The 23343-nt window shown below is 52.7% G+C and overlaps 2 protein-coding genes across 3 annotated transcripts; one reads left to right on the forward strand and one right to left on the reverse strand.

The window, feature by feature from the left end:
* The first annotated feature begins 1658 nt into the window (after positions 1-1658).
* On the forward strand, positions 1659-11283 carry EPX (eosinophil peroxidase). Its single transcript, XM_004747320.3, has 13 exons — positions 1659-1867; positions 1978-2071; positions 2270-2445; positions 2604-2721; positions 2842-2971; positions 3737-3943; positions 5070-5388; positions 6043-6203; positions 6588-6843; positions 7273-7443; positions 9621-9858; positions 10389-10601; positions 10871-11283. The coding sequence occupies exons 1-12, from the start codon at positions 1741-1743 to the stop codon at positions 10588-10590; spliced, it is 2199 nt and encodes a 732-aa protein (XP_004747377.1). The 5' UTR covers positions 1659-1740; the 3' UTR covers positions 10591-10601; positions 10871-11283.
* A 220-nt stretch (positions 11284-11503) lies between these two features.
* MKS1 (MKS transition zone complex subunit 1) lies at positions 11504-23252 on the reverse strand. 2 transcript variants are annotated; one of them, XM_004747321.3, is made up of 18 exons: positions 23140-23252; positions 22632-22741; positions 21265-21335; positions 20417-20572; positions 19072-19169; positions 18765-18893; positions 18393-18497; positions 17623-17731; positions 17030-17086; positions 16501-16543; positions 16185-16250; positions 14487-14557; positions 14081-14150; positions 13884-13991; positions 13073-13206; positions 12490-12572; positions 12307-12404; positions 11504-12205 (listed from the first exon to the last, which is right to left on the reverse strand). In XM_004747321.3, the coding sequence occupies exons 1-18, from the start codon at positions 23217-23219 to the stop codon at positions 12114-12116; spliced, it is 1680 nt and encodes a 559-aa protein (XP_004747378.1). In that variant the 5' UTR covers positions 23220-23252; the 3' UTR covers positions 11504-12113. The 2 variants fall into 2 exon arrangements, with proteins under 2 accessions (XP_004747378.1, XP_044926096.1); XM_045070161.1 differs by lacking the exon at positions 12490-12572.
* Positions 23253-23343: the final 91 nt, after the last annotated feature.

Consider the following 23343-nt stretch of genomic DNA (forward strand, 5'->3'; position numbering starts at 1 on the left):
GCAGTCCCTTTCTATCTGCTTGCCTCTCGTCACCATCTCCAGCAGTCAATGGGTCAGCTGCCCCAGAGACCAGCCAACAGTCCAGGTTCTGTTCCAAGCTTCTCCAGGGAACCCACGGCAGCCCGTGGCTATGGCAGACCCCACAATTCATGACTGCTGGAGAGCTAAAGTCCTCTCTGGGGGGAGAGCGGAACTCACTCCTAGTCCTCTTTAGGGGGATCCTGGAGAGAGGGCAACCTGGGTGACCTCCAGCCTACCCTGGCTGCCAGTGTCCTATGGCTGCTGACTTCAGTCTCCTGTGGCCACTGGCTCCCTGCATGCAGGGAGGTGAGGCGCGTTTGAGGAGCACTCTGTGACTTTGCGATTTACCCCAGGCCATGCAGGGGCTCAGCACCAGCAACGCCATGTGCTTTTAGCCACTATACTGTGACTTTCCTTCTAGGCTGCCTTGTCACAGGAGAGGAGCACCTGCTGAAGAAAGGGAGATAAGATCAGTAGAGCCCAGGCCTTCAACGGGAGCTTGTGAAAGACATTGCTGAAGGGGTGTCTCAAGGGCAACGGCCGCTGCGGCCGGGGGCTCTGAGGTGGGACGGGGGCCGTGGAGGGCGGGTGACATGGGGCCTCGGAGCAGGTGAGGAAGGGGCCGCTCTGGAGCAGGAGCAAGGATAGGCAGGCTGTGGGGTGTCGGGGGAGGGCTGGGCTGGGCTGGGGTGAGGATTCTGGAGCTCAGCAGCCTGGGGTGGACTGGGATATGTTGGAGCCAAGGCCCAGAGGGGAGGCCGCCCAGGGAGCAAAGGCAAGGGTATGAGAAGGCACCGCCCTTGAGGGCCTTCTACCCTTCCCACGTGGAAATGGAGGCCCAGCCAGAGTCACACAGGTAGTGCCTGAGCCAGTCCAGACCCAGGCCCACTGCTCGGGTACAAGCCTGTCAGGGAGGCTCACTGAGGACACCTGGGCAGCAGCGTGAAGCCCTAGACCACCCTCAGCCTGCGTGGAGTCCCGCTACCATCGCTCTGCTGGCACTTTCCCTGTGATAGCTCACCACGTCCCACGGGGGGCCCCTGATGCAGTACCTTAGTTTTCACAGCTCAGCCCTGCCTCCACCATCGCCTGGTCCTCTCCTGCATCTTAGAGAGACCTGGCAGGAAAGGGGAGTAAGGGGGAGGGCTAGAATCACTGATCGGACATCATTCGTGCATTCAATAAACATTTATTGAGCACTTACTGAACACCCGGCCTAGTGCTGAGGCCTCTCGGGAGATACAAGAGCAAGGCAGACCCATTTCTGCCCAGTTAGGGGGATGAGAGAAGCCTTTCCAACCATCAGGTCCAAGTATCATTTAAGGATGTGGGCTGGAGAGGGGAAGTGACTTGCCCAAGGCCATACAACTAGTTCGTAGCAGGTTCAGACCCAGGCTCCTTCGGAGGCACGCTGCTCCTCAATCTTCCAGCAAATTCTCACTGAGCAATACCTGTGTTCCAGGCCCTACCCTGAGCCTCGGGGAAATACATCTGTGAGCTCAGTAGTAAGGAGGGTGGGGGTGGGGTGCTTCAGTCTCATGCTTCCCCTGAAAATGAGAGGGAAGTTCCAGGGCCCCACCTCAGGAGGCTGGACTTCCCCTCTCTCACCCTCAGGATATAAAAGTCCCTTCCTAGCTCCTTGCAGAAAAGAGGAGGTGAGAGGTGTCAGCTCACAGACCTCCAGGTGAGAGGCGTGCAGGGGACCTGCCTGTGGGCAGGATGCGGGTGTCGATCCCTTGCCCCACTGTCGCCGGGGGCCTCATTGCAGAGAAGAAGCTGTTCCTTGCCCTGGCAGGGGTCCTGGCCACACTCATCTTTGCCCTGCCTTGTGAGAGCACTGGCTCAGGTAATAGCCCTTTGGGCAGCCAAGGAGGAGGGCAACGGAGGGAGGAGGTGTCCAGGTCTGGGGGGAGCCCATGGGTCCCCTGGACCCTGAGTCCCCTTCCCTCTGAACAGCCTCCCCTGTGACCGTGGAGACCTCCGTCCTTCGGGACTGCATAACAGAGGCCAAGCTGCTGGTGGATTCTGCCTACAATCAGACTCAGAGGAGGTGGGTCTGGGAGGATCAGTGCAGTGGGTGGGCTCCAGCCATGGTCATGTCAGCCATCACCCTGCCCCTGGGCACTTGGGACAGTGACATGTCGGTAGAGAGTCTCCCTTCCGTCCATCCTGTCGGTTCACACTGCCCAGGCTGGGGCTCTGCTGGGGGCTCTGCTTCCTTTCTCCAGCCCTTGCTCTTCCCCCGCAGAATCACAGAGCGCCTCCGCAGTGGCCTGGCCAGCCCCATGGACCTCCTGTCCTACTTCAAACAACCGTTAGCAACCACCAGGACAGTGGTCCGGGCTGCCGACTACATGCAAGTAGCCTTGGAGCTGCTGGAGGGGAAGTTACAACTCCAGGGACCCAGTTCCCTCAACGTCACTGGTACTGTGCTCCCTACTGAGCCCCAGGGCCTGCCCTGGCCTGGGAAAGGAGGGTACACAGCCTGGACTGTTTGGAGGGAAGAGGCTCAGGGGATGGGAGGCATGGAACAGACCAGCTCAGGAAGGAGCCAAGACCCTGCCCCCTTGTCCCACCCCTAGATGTACTGACAGAACCCCAGCTTCGGCTGCTGTCCCAGGCCAGTGGCTGTGTTCTCCAGGACCAGGAGGAGAAGTGCAGCAACAAGTACCGAACCATCACCGGGAGATGCAACAACAGGTGGGTGCGGGGGTTGCACCTGACCGAGGAGGCCTCTCTCCCCTCTGCCGCCCCTCACCCCACGGTGAGTGCTCTCCAGGCCCAGAACTCCTGCCGACTAGAGCCAACTCTCTGCTGCAGGAGAAGACCCTTACTGGGGTCCTCCAACCAGGCCCTGGCCCGCTGGCTGCCAGCTGAGTACGAGGACAGGCTGTCTCTCCCCTTCGGCTGGACACCCAACAGGAAGCGCAATGGTTTCCTCCTCCCTCTTGTGAGTAGGGGCTGCGGGTCCAGGTCCAGAGGGCACTCCGCCGCTTTGAAACAATAACAGCACAGCCCCCAGCCAGCTGGAATCCTGGCTCTGCCACTGGCCAGCTCCGACTCTGAGCAACTCCTACAGCTGAGTCTCAGTCTCCCCATCTGTAAAATGGCAATAGAATCCACTTCGTATTTCTGGTGTGTGAATTATAAGGTCCCTAGTATGAACATCTACATAGGATGTGATCTAGTAATGCCAGCCAGTATAGGGCCAAAAGAATTGGTATCAAAGTATCTATCCAAGTAAAAGAGCGGCATGTCTTACTCTAAGTCTATTGATTGAAATGATTTCACATTTATCAGTTTATCAATTTTCTATTCATATGTCAATATGACTCCTCCATCAACATCTGTGTATTAATTCTTCCATCTGTCTGTCCAATTCCTTCTGTATTTGTTATCCATCACCTACCAACTGGCCCATGCATCTCTCAGTCACTTCTGTCATCTCATTGGTCTATAAACTGATCTATCCATTCGATTTGTTTACCTCTTTGGAAGAGCTGGTCAGGTCTCAGCCAGCCAACCTGGCCTCTGCCTTTTTCTACTCCTGGAATCCTCAGGAGCCACACCTGAGGCCATGAGCACCCCACAGTGGGTGGGACAAAGTGCAATTGGGAGGGAAGGGCAAGAGAGGAGGAGAGACCGTGTTCACGCCAGCAAGGGCAATCTGCAGAGCTGGCCTGGGATGCCTCACACTGACCTCTCTTCCCACCAGGTCCGAGCCGTCTCCAACCAGATCGTGCGCTTTCCCAGTGAGAGGCTGACGTCCGACCGGGGCAGGGCCCTTATGTTCATGCAGTGGGGCCAATTCATTGACCATGACTTGGACTTCACCCCTGAGTCCCCAGCCAGAGTGGCCTTCACTGCGGGTGTGGACTGCGAGAAGAGCTGTGCCCAGCTGCCGCCCTGCTTCCCCATCAAGGTACCTGCGATGGGCCCCGGGCAACAGCTGGGGATGGGGTGTGTAAGGTAAAGCTCCCAATTTAAGGAGCTGTCTGTGGTGCTGAAGTGTTGGACAAAGGTAAGGAGCTAGACCCTGTACATAACCCCGGGTTCTGTATCTGTTTGGAGGGTGAGGATGGGGGCGGGGCACTCTGCCAGCAGGTTTAGTGCAGGTTTCACAGAGGAGGAAGCACTGGAGACTAGCCCTGACCCATGGGTCTGATCCCAACAGGGGAAGCCTCTCGACTGCTGCTTTTGAGAGCCTTTAGGGACTCAGCTCTTGCCCTTCTTTCCTTCCTGAAGAGGTCCAAGGGCCCTGCAGCTCTCACCAGTTCCTGGGGTGCTGTTGTGAGCAGGGTGCTATCATTCAGGCTGAGAGGCAAGGACAGTGGAGAGCACTGGGGAAGGAAAGCTGGGCTCCAGGGAGCAGAGCCTCTCTGGGGATATGGGCCCAGGGAGGCGGGGGACACACGTGCATACACTCCCACATTCATTCATCCCAGCAAGTAGGGTGACATTCATGGGGCAATCTTACCCATTCCTCAAGCTCTGGTTCAAGGGCAGCTCCTTGGGGGACTCTTCATATATCTTCCTAGCACACCTTTTGTTTTTGGCTTTTAGATCAAGCATATCAAATAACGCATCAATTTAGAGTCACATTCCCTATTTGTGCACCTGTTTTCACTGAACGCCAGCTTCCTGCAACCTGTGCTGGGTTGTGCTGACCTTTGTTGGTTTCCAAAGCGCCCAGCATAGAAGGGTGCTTAGGAAATGTCTGTAGAATTAAATGGAATGAGAGCAACACAATCCCAAATGTCAGGAGAACTAGGTCATAAGCCTTCCTCTCCTGCTAATGAGTTGTCACTTCCTTTCTCTGAGCCTCAGTTTCTCCATTTGTAAAATGAGGATCCTTTCGTGACTCTCTGATACAAAGCACTAAGGATGCTCAGATTGACCTGCTGAGCAGCATGTGTCTGGGTGAGTCAAGGAGGGCTTCCTAGAGGAGAAGAGTTTCAAGAAATGTTTTGAAGCAGGTGAGGAATGATCCAGAGGAGTGAGCTTGCTCTTGAGGGCCCCCCTTGTCACTGGCTCTTTTTCCACCTCAGATCCCACCCAATGACCCCCGCATCAGGAACCAGCGTGATTGCATCCCCTTCTTCCGCTCGGCACCCGCATGCCCCCAAAACAGGAACAAAGTCCGAAACCAGCTCAACTCGCTCACCTCCTTCTTGGATGCCAGCATGGTGTACGGCAGCGAGGTCTCCCTCGCCCTGCGGCTTCGCAACCACACCAATTTCCTGGGGCTGCTGGCTGTCAACACCCGCTTCACCGACAACGGCCGGGCCCTGCTGCCCTTTGACAACCTTCGTGATGACCCCTGCCTCCTCACCAACCGCGAGGCACGCATCCCCTGCTTCCTAGCAGGTCAGCCCCAGTGGTCGCCTGAATAAGAGGTTAAATAAGACCTGGTACAAAAGGGTTTTGTTCAAAGCCAGCAAGTGACTGTAAAACCCAGGAATTTGCTTTCCTTCCGGGCCTCCAGGAGAAGCTTTGGCTATAGGAATAGGCTCTATGCAACCCTCTTTCTCTTTCCCCTGGGCTCCTGGGGAAAGCAGTCTGCTCCCAAGTCCACAGCTGGGTAAAGTTCTAGCTCTTAGTGGAGAGTGTGCTGATGGCTTAAGTTCACCGGACAGGTGGGCTCAAAGTCCCAAAGTCAAGGTTCCTAGGGTCATCTGTGTCCCTCCACCAGCTGTAGGCCTGGTCACTGGTAGAATAGAATCATGCCCAAGCCCAGCAGCTGCTCTGTGCTTTCCCGCTTGTGTGAACCTGTTTCAATAAATTTGGGACCTGAGACCCCACTGTCTCCCCTGTCCTGACCTGTTGTGTGGGGTGGCGGGTGGCAGTCAGTGAGGAGCCCCATTGCCCAGCTGAGGAGATGGAGGTCCAGTGAGGACCGGGAACTTGGCCCAGGTCATAACATGCTACCACCTCCTTCTGGTCCCCAGAGCTCTGTCTGCCTTAGCAGAAAGACATTTCTCTGGGGAGGGTTGTGTTGACTCTGAACCTGGGGTTTTCAAGGTGACTCCCGATCATCAGAAACCCCCAAACTGGCGGCTATGCACACCCTCTTTATGCGGGAGCACAACCGGCTGGCTACGGAGCTAAAGCGTCTGAATCCTCGGTGGACGGGAGACAAGCTGTACCAGGAGGCCCGGAAGATCGTGGGCGCCATGGTACAGGTAGGGAGTCCTGGGCCCAGCACTCTCAGAAGACAATCTGGCATGAGACACCATTTGGTAGAGTGGCTCCCACTTCCCTTAATACATCCTTTGGGGCTGTGCCTCAAATCAGCTGGGTCTGGGTAATGGGGAGTGTACCTGAGATCTGACCTGTGTGGCAAGCTCTGCCACTAACTTGCTGTGTGACACTGTCCTTGTCACCCCGCTCTCTGTGCTTTGGGACCTTCATCGACCAATGGGAAATGCATATTTCCACATTTGACACGATGGCAGTAAAGAATTGGTATGCCTGAGGGGCCCTTCAGAAAGCAAAAGTTTTGTCCAAAGGCAAAGGAATGGGGTGGGCGGCTGCTAAGGTGATGTTCCTCCCGCCATCTCTTGTAGATCATCACCTACCGAGACTTTCTGCCCCTGGTTCTGGGCAAGGCCCGGGCCAGGAGAACGCTAGGACCCTACCATGGGTATTGCTCCAAAGTGGACCCTCGTGTGGCCAATGTCTTCACCCTGGCCTTCCGCTTTGGCCACACCATGCTCCAGCCCTTCATGTTCCGCTTGGACAGCCAGTACCGGGCCTCAGCTCCCAATTCACGTGTCCCGCTTAGCACGAGCTTCTTTGCCAGCTGGCGAATCGTGCATGAAGGTGACCAGGTCTTAAAAGCAGATGGAAATGGGGGTGGGGCCAAGCTTTGTGCCAGGAGGCCGGCTGCTGCTCAGGCCACTGCTAACCATCTCCTCAGGGCAGTACAAGGCAGTTGCACCAAGACCCTCAGCCTGGGCCTCCCACCCTCTCGGGGATCAGAGGATTTCCAAAGGGAAGGAGACTCATGTCAGATGGGCTTGTGGGCTGGGTAGGAGGTTGTCTTCTGCTCCTTCTTCAAGAAGTAGGGGTAACTTCTTTCCCTGCCAGCTCAGCTCCCTTCAAGTCTACCCAGGCCTTTGTTTCCTGATACAAACATTACGGAATGTAAGCCACTGACTTGTCCCCCTCTGAGCTAGTTTGGTCTCCTAATGACCTAGGGTCTCCCCAGAGGCCGATCTGGTCCTTGCTGCTCACATTTCCCGCCACCAGGTGGCATCGACCCCATCATCCGAGGCCTCATGGCCACCCCTGCCAAGCTGAACCGTCAGGATTCCATATTGGTGGATGAGCTTCGAGACCGGCTGTTTCAGCAGGTGCGAAGGATCGGACTGGACTTGGCAGCTCTCAACATGCAGCGCAGCCGGGACCATGGCCTCCCAGGTGAGGGCCCTGCCAGGGGCTGCCGCTGGGTGCGGGGGCAGGTTTCAGAGGAGACCCTTGGGGCATCCTTTCTGGCAGCAACCATGTACCCCGTGCGCTGTGGTTCAGAAGCACATAAGGCCGAGCTTGGGAAAGGAAAGGAAAGTGTCCCTGGGACCACCTTTTGCCATCCTGCCACATCTTCGCCCCCTGCTGTAGGTCCTCTAGCTGTAGGTGCATAGCACGGCCACGATCTGCTTGTGGACAAAGCAGATTAGGACATCCTGGGTGGAGAAAACAGTAGGTTCAAAGGGCAGGGAAGAAGTGCCCCGTTCCCCGCTACCCTGGCGAGTTCCAAGGAGAAAGATTCTAGTTCTGGGGACATAGGAACTGGCTCCTGGCAGAAAGGCAAAGAGCCCAAGAGGCAGGAACCCAGGTAGAGTAAACTTAAGACGGCCTTGGCTATTTCCTGAGGACAAAAAAATCGCAGGAAAGAAGAAAAGTGTATCCGAGGAAAGAAGGCAACTTAAGCACTTTGCCAGGAATTTTCATGGCTACTAATCATTTTGTTCTGCCAATGACCCTGAGAAGCAATTATTACGGCCGTTTTAATGGATGAGGAAATAAGTTCAGAGACAGCTAGTCATCCTCTCGAAGCCACATAACTAGGAAGCAGTAAAATTTGAATCAGGTTCAGAATGTCTCCTTCCTCCCTTCTGTGCAAGTCATAATGTTAGGGGAAGGCTTTGTTCACCATCTTGTCCCCTTTCCCCCTCCCCTATTTTCCTGTCTACTACCTGAATCACCATCTGCCTCCGCTCATCTGTGGCTCTGTGTAATGGGATGGGGACAGTCTCCACTGCACCTACCACAGCACCTGGTAGGCTCACAGCTGGTACTCAAGAACCTGTTCTTGCCTCCTTACACGGAGGGGGGGGGGGGGGCAATTTCCCACCACTAAAGAGCCGTGGGCGCCCCCTGCTGGAGAACTGAGATTGCCAGTTACTCAGGTGCTACACCTTGCCTTCCAAGCTGTCCCAGAAATACTGTCCAGACACTAGCTCCCACAGACTCCTCCAATCCCTTCCCAAGTTCAACACCAAATTTAGAATTGGAAGAGCTTGTATGAAATTCACTTACTCATGGGGTGACCTGAAGAAAGTCACAGTTGCTCAAGCTGGGCAAAGACCCATTGATACAATGGAGATTACAAAGTGCCTCACAGAGGTGCTGTGAGGACCCTAAGAGATGATCACGACCAGTGCTTAGTAAAGCATTATATCGTCTTCCTTTGCTCACCCTGAGGATGGGGTTTGTGAGGTGTAGTTCAATGGACAAATTTGGGCAGGTGTTTCTTCAAGGTTAGGGCAAATCTGTCTCCTATCTTCATGGTCCCTGCCCCATCCTCTGGCTTGGTCCTGGGTGGGATCCTAATAGCAGAGAAATCAGAAGACTGGCCTTGGTAGTGAAAAAAAAATGTTCAAATGGCTTTGTTGGGATATAATTATCATATTGTAAAATTCTCCCATATAAAGTATACGATTCTATAACTTCAGTATATCTAGAGTTGTGCATCTATCGCTCTTTTTGCGGGGTGGGCATCTGTTAAGGTCTTTGGCCCACTGATCACCACTGCTAACGTCAGAACATTTTCCTCACTCACAAAAGAAATCTTACAATAACGGTCACTGCCTGTCCCCACCCCAGCCCTTGACAATCACTGATCTTTCTATGTCTACGTGGTTGCCTGTTCTGGACCTTTCATGTAGATGGAATCACACAGCATGTGGTCCTTTTCTGAATAAACTTTAACCACGCTCTTCATTTCTTTGTTTGTTCACCTATGTATTTGTTCATTCTTTCCTTCTCCAGATCTGAGTAAGAGTCTTTTATGTTCTGTGTCTGTCTCATTTGTACCTAAGTGATGCACTTGAGCCCAAGAGCCCTGGGGTATTAGGTGTTGTATTAGGACACACTCCTCAGTTTGGTGCAAACAGAGCATGGTTGTCTACTCACTTTGGAAACTAGAGGGCAGTGGTTTGATCTTTGGAAGGTTCAGTCTCTTCTGTCAGCAGGGATCTTGCTCTGCCTGGCATTTCCTGACCCCAGAGCTCTCTCGCAAGAAACCGTGGAGAAGCAGAAGCTAAGGGGAAGTCAGCAGGGTGAGACTGACCTTCCTCCATCCCCTTTCCCTACAGGGTACAATGCCTGGAGGCGCTTCTGTGGGCTCTCCCAGCCCCGGAACCTGGCACAGCTCAGCCGGGTGCTGCGAAACCGGGGTTTGGCGAGGAAGTTCCTGAATCTGTACGGGACACCTGACAACATTGACATCTGGATTGGGGCCATTGCCGAGCCTCTTTTGCCAGGGGCCCGAGTGGGGCCTCTTCTGGCTTGTCTTTTTGAAAACCAGTTCAGGAGAGCCCGAGATGGGGACAGGTAAGGGACCCTCCCCTGAAGAGACCAGCCCCAGAGACAGGGCAGAAAAGCACTAGCATGTCAAGACTCAGCAAGGGGGAAAGCGCCCTTTTTAGATTCGTTTCTTCTGAGCTCACAGGGTCTGAGGCCAGGAGGCTCTTCTGCGGAGAGCCTGGTCAGCGTGAGAGAGACCATGGGCTGGGCAAGGCTGATGGTGCCTGAGCTGTTTGGCCAGTAGGTCCCAGAAAACATAGGCAGAAAGGACTAAATCTGGTTTCCTTCCAATAAAGCTTATCATTTACGACCCGAGCCCAGGTTCAAATCCAGCCCTGGCCGCTTAAATTACTACGCCCTTAATACTGAGCAATTTCTTTGACCACTGTACTTGTTTCTTCATTTATAAATTCATTTGTGAATTTCTTCATTTATAAGTTTTTGCAGGAATTCTGGAGAAATGAGTGAAATAATGTGACGTTCAGGGCATACCGCAGGTGCTGGTTATGTTCATTCCTCCCTGACCTTCACCTCCATCTCTTGACTTGTCTTGGTAGATTCTGGTGGGAAAAACGGGGTGTTTTCACCAAGAGACAGCGCAAGGCCCTGCGCAAGATTTCCTTGTCTCGAATTGTGTGTGACAACACCGGTATCACCACTGTTTCAAGGGACATCTTCAGGGCCAACACCTACCCGCGGGGCTTTGTGAGCTGCAGCTCCATCCCGAAGCTAAACCTGTCAGCCTGGCGGGGCACATGAGGCCTCTACAGGTAAGGGGCGGCCCTCCTCCAACATCCTTCCCTGACCAGATGGCTGAGTCCTTTTAGACTTCCAAGCAGAGACAACCAAACTTGTCACCAGAGGCAGGGTAGTCTTCCCTGCTAGCTTCCGGTATGCTAGCTTCTGGACAGAGTTAATCCAAGGCCTAGGACTTTGGGGGGCAATTGGGAAGCCTTAGCTTAGTCGTCAGCATCCTAAAGCAGCCCTGTATCTGTACCTCCAGCAAGTTCCTCACTTGCCCATGTCTGCTGTTCCATAGGAGCCCACCCCAAGCCTCCGGCCACAGGCACAAGGGAACCCGGGGAAGACCACAAGGAGGCCTCCTCCCCTGGAGCAACCGCACCTGCTGACGCTTTTGCTGGCTCTGGCTCATGGCTGGTTCTGTGGCTGGGAGCGGCAGCCAGGGCTCCTGGCAGCAGTGAACCTGCCCACCTTGGGAGCCTCGTAGGTCTTAGGTCTATTGCCTCTGGATGCAAGAAGGTCTTGAGGCCCAGGCAAGAAGAGTCATCTGGTTGGTCTCTGACCTTTTTGCTATTTCCCAGCCTGTCCCCATCCCCCGGCCATGACTGCAGCCCACACCACACCCGGACCCAGCCACCCCACCACCCTCTGCTGAGCCTGCAGGCTGGGTGGTGAGCTCCGCTTGTACCAATAAAAGACTGCTTCGGGCAAGAGCTGGTTTCTGCGTTAGGCTGGGGAGGGCACAGCCTCAGCCTCGTGCTTTGCTCCAAACATTTGAGAGGAGCACTGCCAGGGCCCCACTGGGACTAACCCCTAAGCCTCTCTTGTGGGCTGACTCCAGACACTCTTGAGTGGGGAAGGGCAGAAAAGGGAAGGTTCAGGAGAATACCCTGGCCACGCCAGCAACCTGAGCAGAAAAACGGCCAACATGTTAGTCCGTACAAAAAGTTTTTATGTACAAAAAACACAATAAAAGATACTACCCGGCTAGCAGAAAGGACTGGGCACTGCCTTCAGCCTTCATTTCCTTGTATCTCAAATCCAACAAGCCCCGAGTGGCAGGAGGAGGCTACCCTGGAAAGAGGAGGCCGAGGCTCCCAGGCCAGGCATTCCGGATCTTCTCCTCTTCCTTTCTTGAGCCTCCGCTTGTAACGCAGGCTGTGAGGCAGGAGGCGCCTGCAGCTCTCTGCTCTCAAGACAGCGAGACAAGCCAGAAAAGAGGCTGTGTGAGCAAGGACTAATGGTGGGGTCACCCTACACTGGGCTAACCCAGCAAGCCTGCCCTGGCATGACAGCCGCTCGCAGGAACTGAAATATGCAGAGAGGGATCGCAGGTCTCCAGCGGTACCGCCCCCCGGGCAGAGGGAGGCCCTGCCGAAGACTAGGCAGAGGCACCGGCCTGGGACTCTCTGCTCTTCCGGGTCTCAGCAGGCTGGTGGGGTCGCTGGGGAGAAAGATGAAGAGGCAGGACGACACCAGCCTCAAACATCACCCGTCTTATCCTCTTGCACAGGGGGGAAGGGGGACAGGGCCGCTGTGAGCTAGGAAACCATGGTCCCCGAGGGGCTCACGAGGTCCTGGGGAAGGCTTTCTCGGGCCTCCTGCATGCGGCGCCGGGCACGACGAAAGGCCTCTGTGAGGGGAGCAAGTGGAGTGGTCAGCCACCGAGGTGTGGGGAGGGGTGGGGCTTGTGCCAATGCGGGGTGGCCGGCTAAGGGGTGGAGGGAAACCTACCCAGCACATTGTGAACGGAACTCTGCTGGCTGAACCCTTCCAGACGGTCCAGCACGCTCCGCATCCTTTTCCGGAGGGAACTTGACTCCATGAAGGCCCTGCACAGAAGCCCAGCACATGGTCAGGGCTGTTGCCCAGCCCATGGGGTAAGGCTCCCCGAGGCGGAGGGCCGGGGTCACTCACCTGGACTGCTGTAGGCAGTGCAAGCGGAAGGTGACACTGCCAGTGGTCTCGGTGCGGAAACCAAAGCGGCTCAGACGCTCCCCCTGAGGCATGCAGTTAAGACAGTGCCAGGTTTCTGGGGGTTCTAGACCCCAAGCACTGTGCAGACCCATTCTTACTCCCACTCTTGGAAAAGAGATCCACTGGGGGGGACCTCCTCCCAGCACCCAGACTCCATCACCTCAAGGTTAATGTGGGGCTCCCAACTGTACATCAGGGGATGCCCTAACCTCAGCTGAGAATAAGCAGTCTGAGAAGAGGTCTGCCACCTTTGGTGACTGAAGCCTCAGTGAAGGTCTGGAAGGAGTGGCCAGTCACTCTGACAGGACTTTAAATCTACTCATTTCCCAAGATCTCCCAGGATAGCAGTGTAGATGTCTGCACCTGGTTTAAGATGTGGCCATGACCTCCAGCTGAAGCCATGGGAAAGAAGGGACTAAGTAATAATGAGGCAACAAAGGGGCCTTAACCCTGATCCCACCTTCTGCAGAAGAAATAGGAACCTAAGCTCCCAACGTGAAGTCTGCCCTGAGACAAAAGGTACCTTGAAGGTTCCTGGTATCCGCACGTAGGAGAGGTCCTCCAGTTCCAGAGAGCCGCCGATGAAAAACCTCCTCAGCTCAGCCAGCGTGCCAAGCTCCATGGGCCTCCACGTGGTGACTGTCAGGGTGTGCGAGCCTGTGCCGGGAGAGTGGGGCCTCAGCCAGAGAGGGCATGCGGTCCCTCACCGGACTCCCAGCAGTGACACAAGCCTAGCCACCACTGGAACATCTTGTCTGGGGACGACCTGACCTCTGAAGAGGGGATCCTGGTGGTCTGGGGTACCTGTTTGGAAATCAGTCAGCTAGAAATTCACACCTCAGCTCTGCCAGTTATTACCTGTGTACCCAGCAGAAGTTTCTTCACTCCTCTGAGCCCCGTGCCCCTCACTAGTAAAAGGGCAATGGTAATGCCTCCACCTCGCAGAGTGGCTGGTGGGATTACCCAGGAAGCCCGTACACAATGCCCAGCACACAGGACACAGCGGCTCTTACCAATCCATTCAATGCACGGATACCAAGAGCCCACCCTGCCTGAGCGTCTCCCTCTAGGCTGAGAGTCAAAACAGAGGCGCTCGAAGCAGATGCCACAGACGCCAGGGCTGCTCAGCTTCCGAGGTAGCCGCAGGCTCACTCAGCTGTCTCTCAGGGAGCAGGGAGAAAGCCTCAAAGGAGCAAGGAATCCAGCAAATTCAATGCTTCTAATTCTAAATTGTGCCTCCTCCTCTGGTAGAGGCCAAATGTTTGAGAAGTGTTAGTGTCAGTCCTCGGAGCTGGGGCATGTGGGCGACGTGGAGGGCAGGGACGAGACATCACCTGGGGTGGCAGGCAGCACCACAGCGCCATAGCCTTCCACACGATACCTCTGCCAGAAGTCCAGCGAGAGGACCTCACAGTAGAGCACAGGCCACTCCGGGAGGGCGTCTGGGAAAAGTGAGAGAAGCAGCCAGGTCACAGGAGGCCTTCCCCCAACCAGAGGACAGCCTGGGCCCAGGATCTACTGAGCTACTCACCAGCAGATTCGTCTTCATGGAGGAAGGAGGCCTCAAATGTGAACGGGTAGGAGAAGTAAGCCACTTTATCCTAAACAAGAGAAGTGTTATTTCATACTCAGGGTCAGGGGTAGGCAAGGCCTCACTGAGAATCTGTTCTCTCTGAGGCCAGTGACACCTTCACAAGGGAGAAAGAAAAACTATCCCCCCCCCCCCAACAGGGGAAATAAGAGGCTCAGACGGAACAGAGAACCCACATATAAGCTGCTACCATCCTCAGAAAGACAGAGAGGGAAGCCCTGCACCAGGCGGCAGCCTGAGAGCCTGCAGAGAAGGGCCGGACGCAACTCTGACTGCTTCCCCGGCCGGCGCCCAATAATCTCCAGAGTCCCGCTCCCCTGCCAGAGAGCCCTCCTGTTTTCCATACCATTCCCAGGGATTTGGTGGCACAGGTCTGTGTTATTCCTGAGAGCTGCTGGAATGCTGGGCTTGACCAATCTGAAAGCCAAAGACCATATATGGTAACTGACCTGAGAGGGAGGTGAGGGGTTGAGAAAAGAACAAAGTTCCTTCACCTCTTCATGCATTCACACACACCAACGTTCACCTAACATTTGCTGAGTGTCTCCTATGTGCCATGACCAGTCACTGGGGATATCGTGGTGGGCAAACAGAAGTGATCCCTGTCTCTCAAGGAGCTAGCATGCCAGCTTGTGGGGGACACCGGCAACAAACCAACAAGAGGCTATCGGGTAGTGACAGAGGCCGTACTAAATACAGAGCAGGCTCTTAGACAGGGTGGTGAGGGAATACCTCTCAGAGGGGACACTTGGGCTGAGACCTGAACTCCGTCGTGCAAAGATAGGACAGAAAGGGTTTCAGACAAAGGAAATGACCTCCAAAAGGCCCTAAGGAGGAAATGAACTTGGCATGTTCAAAAACAGAAAGTATGGCTGGAATATTGTAAGGGAGAGATCGGCAGGGGCCAGCTTGCTCCAGCTTTGGAGCTGGGATTTTACTCTAAGTGGGAGGGAAAGCTATTGGGGTTTAAAGTTCAAGAAAGATCCAACTAATTCACATTTTCAAAGGTTCCATTTGGCTGTGGTGTCTGTGGCAAAGGAACTGTAAAGGAGGTAAAGGGGTAAAGGGGTACGTTAGAAAGTTAATTCATGGGCCTGGGCGGGAGATGGAGGAGGTTTGGTGCAAGGTGCTTGATAGAGGGGACGGGGACATCTTCAGGAGATAGAGCCAACAGAAACTGTTGATGGAATGACTAGCTGTGGGAAGCTAGAGAAAGTGAGGAATCGAGGATGTCTCCCAGGATTTTGGCAGCAGCAACTAAGTAAACGGCATCATCATGTCCCTTAGGGAAGACCAAGAAGGCCGGTTTGACACAAGAGGGAGAATCAAGAGTTCTTGGATCATGTTAGGCAGGAATGACAAGCGGATATGAGCCTGAAGTTCGGAGGAAAGGCCAAGGCTAGAGAGAATACTAGGGGCCCGAGACATACGTAGTAGACAAACCATGAGATGGACGGAACCACCTAGAAAGACTACAGAGAGGGAGAAATAGAAGGCCCAGGCCCAGCCCTGGACACTCTACAGCTCTGAGACCAACAGATGAGCCAAGAACCAAGGGGACTCATGAGCCACCAATGAGAGCAAAGAGAGGAGCGTGGAGCCAGAAGCCAAGAGGAGAGTTCGAGTGAGGAAACGTGAGCTGTGCCACGTGCTTCTCAGAGGTCATGTAGCAGGAATGCAAAGATGTCACCACAGGATTTGACAACTTGAAAGTGATCTATGATCTTGAAAAGAACAGTCACAGTTTCACCGAAAAAAGTGGGGAAGCCTGGGGCGCCTGGGTGGCTCAGTGGGTTAAAGCGTCTGCCTTTGGCTCAGGTCATGATCCCAGGGTCCTGGGATCGAGCCCCGCTTCAGGCTCCCTGCTCAAGTGGGAAGCCTGCTTCCCCCGCTCTCTCTGCCTGCCTCTCTGCCTACTTGTGATCTCTGTCTGTCAAATAAATAAATAAAATCTTTAAAAAAAAAACAAAGTGGGGAAGCATGACTTAATGCCTCTACAAAACTATCAGAATGGATATAAAAGAAACTTAGGAATATTACTTACTAGTAGATGGCAGTTCCACAAAAAAGTGGACGTAGAGATTGTCATACTCATAGCCTTGTGCTGAAACTAAGAAAACAATAAACAATTTTAGCTTATTCTCCTGTCACCCTTAGCACCCAACCCTGTACTGAATGGCCTATGCACTTCGGGAAGCAAGGCCCTTGAGGCCCTTGAGGGCGCTTCCAGGAAAGGCTCACGACTGAGTTTCCCAAGTAGGGCAGACAAGCCAGCACCTCCACCAGCGGGGACAGATTACCTCACAACTGTCAGGGCCTTGCCCAAGCATCAGGGGATCCCTGTCTGGCAAGGCACTTACCCACCTCTCCGTTTACAAAGAGCCGGAGGGCACCTGGTACAGTCTAAAGAAGACAGAAGTGGGACAGGATCAGGAGCCAGGGGAGTCGGCACTCGTCCTCCAGCCGTTCACCAGTCCCTGGAAGACCTGACACTGGCAGCCGCCTTATGTGCTGCCGTGGGCTTCCTCCCCACTCTCCCCTCACACGAGCGAGGCTGGGGGGTGGGCGGGAGGTGTAGAGGGAGAGGATCTCAAGCAGACTCTGCGCTGAGCATGGAGCCCAACGTGGGGCTTATCTCAAGACCCTTACCTTATGAGATCACAGCCTGAGCTGAAATCAAGAGTCGGAGGCTTAACCGACTGAGCCACCTATGCACCTCTGCTATATTTTAAAACACCTAAGAAGAACTGTGCTCTATATGCCAGTCTGATTTCCTTCTGGCATGAAGCCAGAAGCCATGTCCTTTAAGAGACACGATGTTACTCAGCCACAGTCCAAATGCTCTGGCTAAAGCCAGCTTGTGGTGGGGCAGGAAGCCAAGCCACTCACCATCTCAAAGTCTGTGCCCACGAGGCTGCTGAGATACTCCTTGTGCCGGCCATACAGCTGAGGAAAAAAACCATAAGCAAACTCAAGATGCAAACCCAGCCAGACCGGGGTCAGTTCTGAATGGGAGGGAGAAAAGATGCTGTAACAGGAAATGCCACAGAGAGCCCAGGCTGAAGCATCCACACCGCCAACTTTTTCAAGTAAAGCACAGAGGCTCCGGAGTCTGCTGCTCTGAGGCCCAGTCCTGTTCCTGGCACTTATAAGCCCCATGACCTTGGGCAGACTTCTTGGCTTTTCAATCTCAGCTTCCTCATTTATAAAATGGTAATAATAAAAGCACTCACCTTAAAGTGAGGAAATAAAGTACATGACAGGCCTCACAGAGCATGGTACATGCTCAAATAAATGGCCATTGTTATTATTATGATGTTACGGTAGGATCAAAAGCTCGGGTCTGATATGTCAGCAGTGCTTCCTATGTCAGGAAAGGGCCAGTAAGAAAGACCCTGCAAATCTGGGCATGAACCTCAGACACGGTCTCAGCTCCCAGGCACCCAGGCTCATCCCTGCACTTGGAAGGAGGTCACTCTTACATCCTTGAACACACGCTGTTCCCGCTCCTCCTCCTCTGGCTGCGCGAGGGAGGACACATTGTCCACTGTATACTTCCACAGCTCCTGCTTCTCCCCCTCGATCTCAATTCTGTAAGGTCAAAGCCACAGAAAGACCAGCTCTGATGAGATCTCTCCAGACCTAGCCCAGGAATGAGTCATCATTGGCCATACACCTTGCTCAAAGCAAACGAGGACGAAAGTGGCCGGAACGATGAGCAGGTGAGGGAAACAAAATGGAAAAGCAGAAAGAGCATTAGAGTGGACATGGAGCATGGGTTGGGGGCCCATTTCTGCCTCAAAGTCATGCGGAAACCCTAAAGCATGACATTCCTGGCAACCAGTTCACTCGCCTAAAAAACCAACAGGTAGGCTTAGGTCATTTCTAATTTATAGCTCTTTTACTGTAAGACAGGGAGGTAGCAAGAGTCAGGCCAGAGGAAGAGACCTGGCAGAGCTCGTCCTGCCCTGCTCTGGCTGGTCCCTGCAGGCAGCAGCACAGAGAATTATTTTCACTTAACGATGCCACTGAAGTTACTTAGCTCTTTCAAACTGGTACAGCTGCCCACTTTCCAAGAACAGGGTCCCCGGGATGCTAATGGTCTCTTATAAAAGAGAATATGAACCATTAGCTGGGAATTTAGAAACCAAGGCAGATGAAGGACTTTCTCAGAATCTCCTCAACTTGAGGCAAGAAGTGAAGCCAAGAAAAGGAATGCCAGTCCCCACGCCCCCTCTCTTCCTCTCCTCACCTGTAGGGTCCTTTGAGGCCAGTGAAGTCAGGTTTTACTGTGATCACACCATTGCTGTCCACTTTCAGAGTACAGAGGACATGTTCATACTTCTTATAGCCAAGCCTAGAAACCAGGAAATCAACACCCAGGTTCAACACTGCTGGTCCCACTAAGAGGAGAGAGGAATAGGTAGTCAGCCCACGTCAGGGGAGAGGACAAAGGCTGGAGTGAGAACTGTCATAGTCAAATGCCTTCTTCTGAGTACGACTAAGAGGAAAAAGAAGAAACAGTCCCTCCCTTCTGCATTCCCCGGGGGAACTATAACAGGGTACGTGATGGGTGACGAGAAGAAGAGGAGGATCTGAGCTGGGCAGTGAGGGCTTCACTCACTTCCCGTAGGGTCCCAGGTCTGCCATGATGTACATTGTCTGAAGAGGGGTGTTGATGACATGGTTGTTCCTGACAAACTCTTCTGAGGGTTCCCAGGTGACAATCCGTGACTTGAGGATGCTGCCCTCCCTGGAAGACACCACAGGAAGGCGCCACCCCCTGAAGAGCCCAAAGGAAGCACCTGGGGGAGCACACCCGGAGGAGGCCTCCTGCAGAACAGGAAGCTCGAGGTGGCAGACATACCCAGACACTGGCCTGGAAGGACTATGAAGCCCCCCGCCCCAACCCCCTACTTATTTGTACTCACATCCCTCGCCTGTCCTGCCGTCGCCGCCTGACATTGGCCATCCGTTCCACCAAGAATGATGGCGCCTCCCAGGCTGCGGTGGTCATTTTCTGACAGTGCTAGGGAAAGGGAACAGCCCTGTGTGACCCTTCTGGTCAGGGCCACATGGGATGAAGTGCTGAAGGCAAGCCCTCCTTTTGAAACCTCATCTGGAACCTATATCTAAGAGGTACACCCACCTCACAGTTATAAACATTAGGGGAGGGGAGCAGTCGCACAAAGAAGCCAAAGAAGATTCCTACCATGCCTTGGTTTGTTCCAAGATTTTAGCAGCATATCATCCTTCAGAAATGAGTTTATTTATGCTAACATTAAAATGAGTCTGTCTGCAGGGGCACCTGGGTGGCGCAGTCAGTTGAATATTTGATTCTTGGTTTTGCCTCAGGTCATGATCTTTGGGATCCTGGGATCAAGCCCCTCATCGGGCTCCATGCTCAGCACCGGAGATTCTCTCTTTCTCTCCCTCTGTCCCTACCCCACCATGCACGCGCTCTCTCTCTCTCAAATAAATAAATCAATCTTTTAAAAAAAATAAATGAGTCTGCAATCTCTGAGTACATACCAACAAAAAGTTGAGTGAGTGTGCCTGGTAGATGCTGATGTTACCAGGTACTTGAAAGATGCCAAAGGGGATACAAAGTATCCTGTGAAAAGTCCTCCCATGGGTAATTCAACACTAACTAATTTCATTTACTTTTCTAAAACAGAAAACCCAACTTTTATATGCTACCTAACATAAGCATCAGTCTTTCAAAAACATTCATTTAATACCTGCTCCTTGCAGAACTACAAAGGTCATAGGCAAAAATCAGAAAATACAGGCTTTTCTCTCAAGGAATTTTTAAAAATCTCCTGAGAAGAAAGAACATGTCATACAGGGACTGAGGCAAACGTAAGGGTATGTGAGCAGTGGGGAAGAGAGCACTAACCCACTCCCCACAGCTGTACTGAATCCTTCTTGAAACCTATAGATTCAGAGTTGTGGCTGCATTATCTAGATGGTTCAAGGCTCCACCCACCTGCCTTATCTCATGAGGCATGGAGGAAGTCTTCCCTGGGTCTCTAGCCTGCCTATCATGAGAGACACTGCCTGCTCCCCCAGGCCCTCCAGCAGGTGGAGAAGGAGCAGCAGCCACACCACGTGAAGACTGGGCCCAGACTCCAGCTTGGCTACCAGCAGCACCAGGCAGTTTCTGGAGAGGCTGCCTGTCTGAACAGGCTTCTGGTTTAACACACAGAACCCAATGAGGCCAGAAAGCTAGGGGAGGGAAAGAAGGAAGCTATGGGAGCCCAGGAAAAACAATACCTCCTCCACATTGGTGTATCTATCAGAGTCTGTGTAGGTAAAAATTCGTCGGTTCTTCCTGCCGCCCGAATCCTCCAGTTTCAGGATCTCTTGTCGGTACTGATGATCCAAAGGGCTCTGACAAGCTGCTTCATTTCGGTACAGATCTACTTCAAACTGAGGTCACAAGGACACAGAGATCTACTGAGAATATGTCAAACTTTTGTTCCTGTAACTGTTTCGTCAAATCAGTTCTATAGAGCCAGTATAATTTGATATGTTCCCATAGCCCACTTCCACTTATCTGAACTAACAGAGGGCAGGGGATCCAAAGAATGTTAGAGCTAAATGGAACCAAAGTGAGGGTCTACAACAATTAGACCCTGGTCTAGGTCTGGGTCCAGACCCTGTTACAGACAGCAGATTTCACCCAGAACTGAAAAGTGTTTTACCCAGGATCATAGAACTGGGTAGTGTCATTCACTATGTCATATTGCCCTTTAAACACAATGGGGGGTGAGGGGGGCGGCACCTGTATGGCTCAGTCAGTTAAGCAGGTCTGCCTTTGGCTCAGTTCATGATTTCCAGATCCTGGGATCGAGCCCCATGTCAGGCTCCATGCTCCATGGAGAGTCAGTTTCTCCCTCTCCCTCTGCCACTCCCCCCACTCATGCTCTCTCTCTCTCTCCCCCCACCCCAAATAAAAGGATAAGATCTTTAAAAAAAAAATAAAACAGGGAAAAGTATAAACTGCTATAATTTTCTGGAAATCAGTTAGGCAGTATGTATCAGGAAGGCTTCCCTGCTACCAGCCAGGTGGAGGCAGAGCAGGTGGATGTAAACTGAGTGGAGAGGTGGCATGGGCTCACCTGGCTGAAGAGCTTCTCCTGCCACCCAATCACGACCTCTTCCTCTTCCTCTTCCTCTGAGCGGTGTCCACCTCCAAAGACCACAGAGAAGTCAAATGTTTAAGTCAAATCAGCCCCACCTTTCACTCTGTGACTGGTTATAACCCAAGTCCCTGCTTTAATATTTGCCACAAAACCAGCTGGAGTTTGGGGATTTATTAAGTGCTCACTCTAAACAAAGGTTAGAGAGGCTGTAGATGTATGTAGAAGCCAGGTTTAGGCCCAAGCAGTCTTAATTATCACTCTAATTTGAATAAAAGGAAGGCATGGCTCCCAGGAATTATTTAATCTAATTCAGTGTCAAGAGTTAAATTCAGGATATAGGCTGGATAGCTCTTCCTCAATCCCACTGTCCACATTTTCTAGAAAGGAGCCCTGGCGTCCTTGTCCTTACTGTTCCTGAAGCCATACGTCTAGAACCACAAGCACTGTAACCTTAGGAGACAAAGTGCCAGAAGAGAAGAGGAAAAGCAAATAAATTATTACTTAAAGAACCAAACCGAATACACTCTTGGCTGAGTATGCCTTTTTGAGACATTTGCTTCATAACACACCAGTGCACACTCATGCCTGGGAATATATCTGAACACATACAACAAATACAGAGAGACTAGTGATTTAACACAAACACACTGTCCTCTCTTTCTCATTCTTCTGGCTTCTGAGATAAGGAAACTGCAGAAGCACAGTTGATGTTAATATGTACCTTTTTCAAGCCTACCCCAATTTTAAAATTGTTTTAGGTAGTGGGCATAAATATACATTTATGTATACATTTATAAATGTATTTAAAGTATACATTTATACACTATAATATACATTTATACATTTAATTTATAAAGTATGTATTTATAAAGTATACATTTATACACTATATACATGTATGTAGTACACGCACACCATGTATATATGTATGCATAGTACAGACATTTATGTATAGTATCCACATACATTAGGAGTTTGAAGCATATTTTCTCTTAGCAAAAAATGCCACAATCAGTATCTAGTTTGCCAGGCAGGTGTTTAACCTATCAAAAGTATAGTCTTCTGTTATTTTACAACATCTGGCCATAGTTCAGTTCAGCTCTTGATGGCAAGAATCATGTCTTACTCAATTCTCTTAACACAACATAACGGAATCGTTAAAATTGCTTGAGATCAAATCCTTGCTTCAACATTTAGCAACCATGTGACCCTGGGCAAGGAACACAACCTCTCTATGCCTTTTCTCAGACTACAGATATGGGCCTACTCTGTCTTAAAAGGCAACTACCGCTCCAGGCCCTTCCCCAAGTCCCCAAGGGGTCACATCACCACCATACACCCACTGGCAGTTGGGTGAGGCCTAAAAGTGGCCAAGTCTATGAGGTCCTTCCCAGGCTGGGCAGCAGGCTGGTAACGGAGGAAGTTGCTGGATGTGATTCTTTGCAGGTGGACTCTGTCAGGAAAAGAAAAGCCCAGAACACTCATGACAAGACACACAACCTGAAGATGAACACAGAGCAAAGATGGGAGGAACAAAAGAAAGAAGAGGGTGGGGCTTCAAGGTGTGTTGTGTGCGCGTGAGCACGGCCGGGGGTCTTAAGGGGAAGGGTGCGGATAAGTGCATTGGGTACAGAGTTCTGAGGAATTTGAGAAGGGCAGAGGCTTGAAAGGGTTTAGGTAGGTCTGGAAGCCGTAAGTGGAGCGGGTTGAGGGTAGTGAGGGAGACGCCGGGAGACCAGGAGGCAGAGTCGGGATTGAAAGCGCAGGTGGGCACTCAGCAAACAAGAAGTGAGGTTCAGGCTCGAATTATCTGAGAGCATAAAAGCACAGGCTCTGGGACGATGCGACTACCGGAGGCGCAAGTTCCGCACGGGGTCCCGGGAGCGATACACAGCCTCCCCGGTGTCAGTGCTCCAGACCGCCTCCGCCATGACAGCTGTGACTCGCCGCGACAGCGCCGGAAAGCGCACCGCCCCCAGTTCCCCTGGCAACAGGGACGCGGGACTCGGGAGGCGGAGGAGATGCTGCGCGCGCAACCTAAGGTTTCTTGCAATG

Source organism: Mustela putorius, unplaced genomic scaffold (assembly GCF_011764305.1).
Source record: "Mustela putorius furo isolate JIRA1106 unplaced genomic scaffold, ASM1176430v1.1 tig00003962_pilon_pilon_pilon, whole genome shotgun sequence".
Taxonomy (NCBI): Eukaryota; Metazoa; Chordata; class Mammalia; order Carnivora; family Mustelidae; genus Mustela; species Mustela putorius.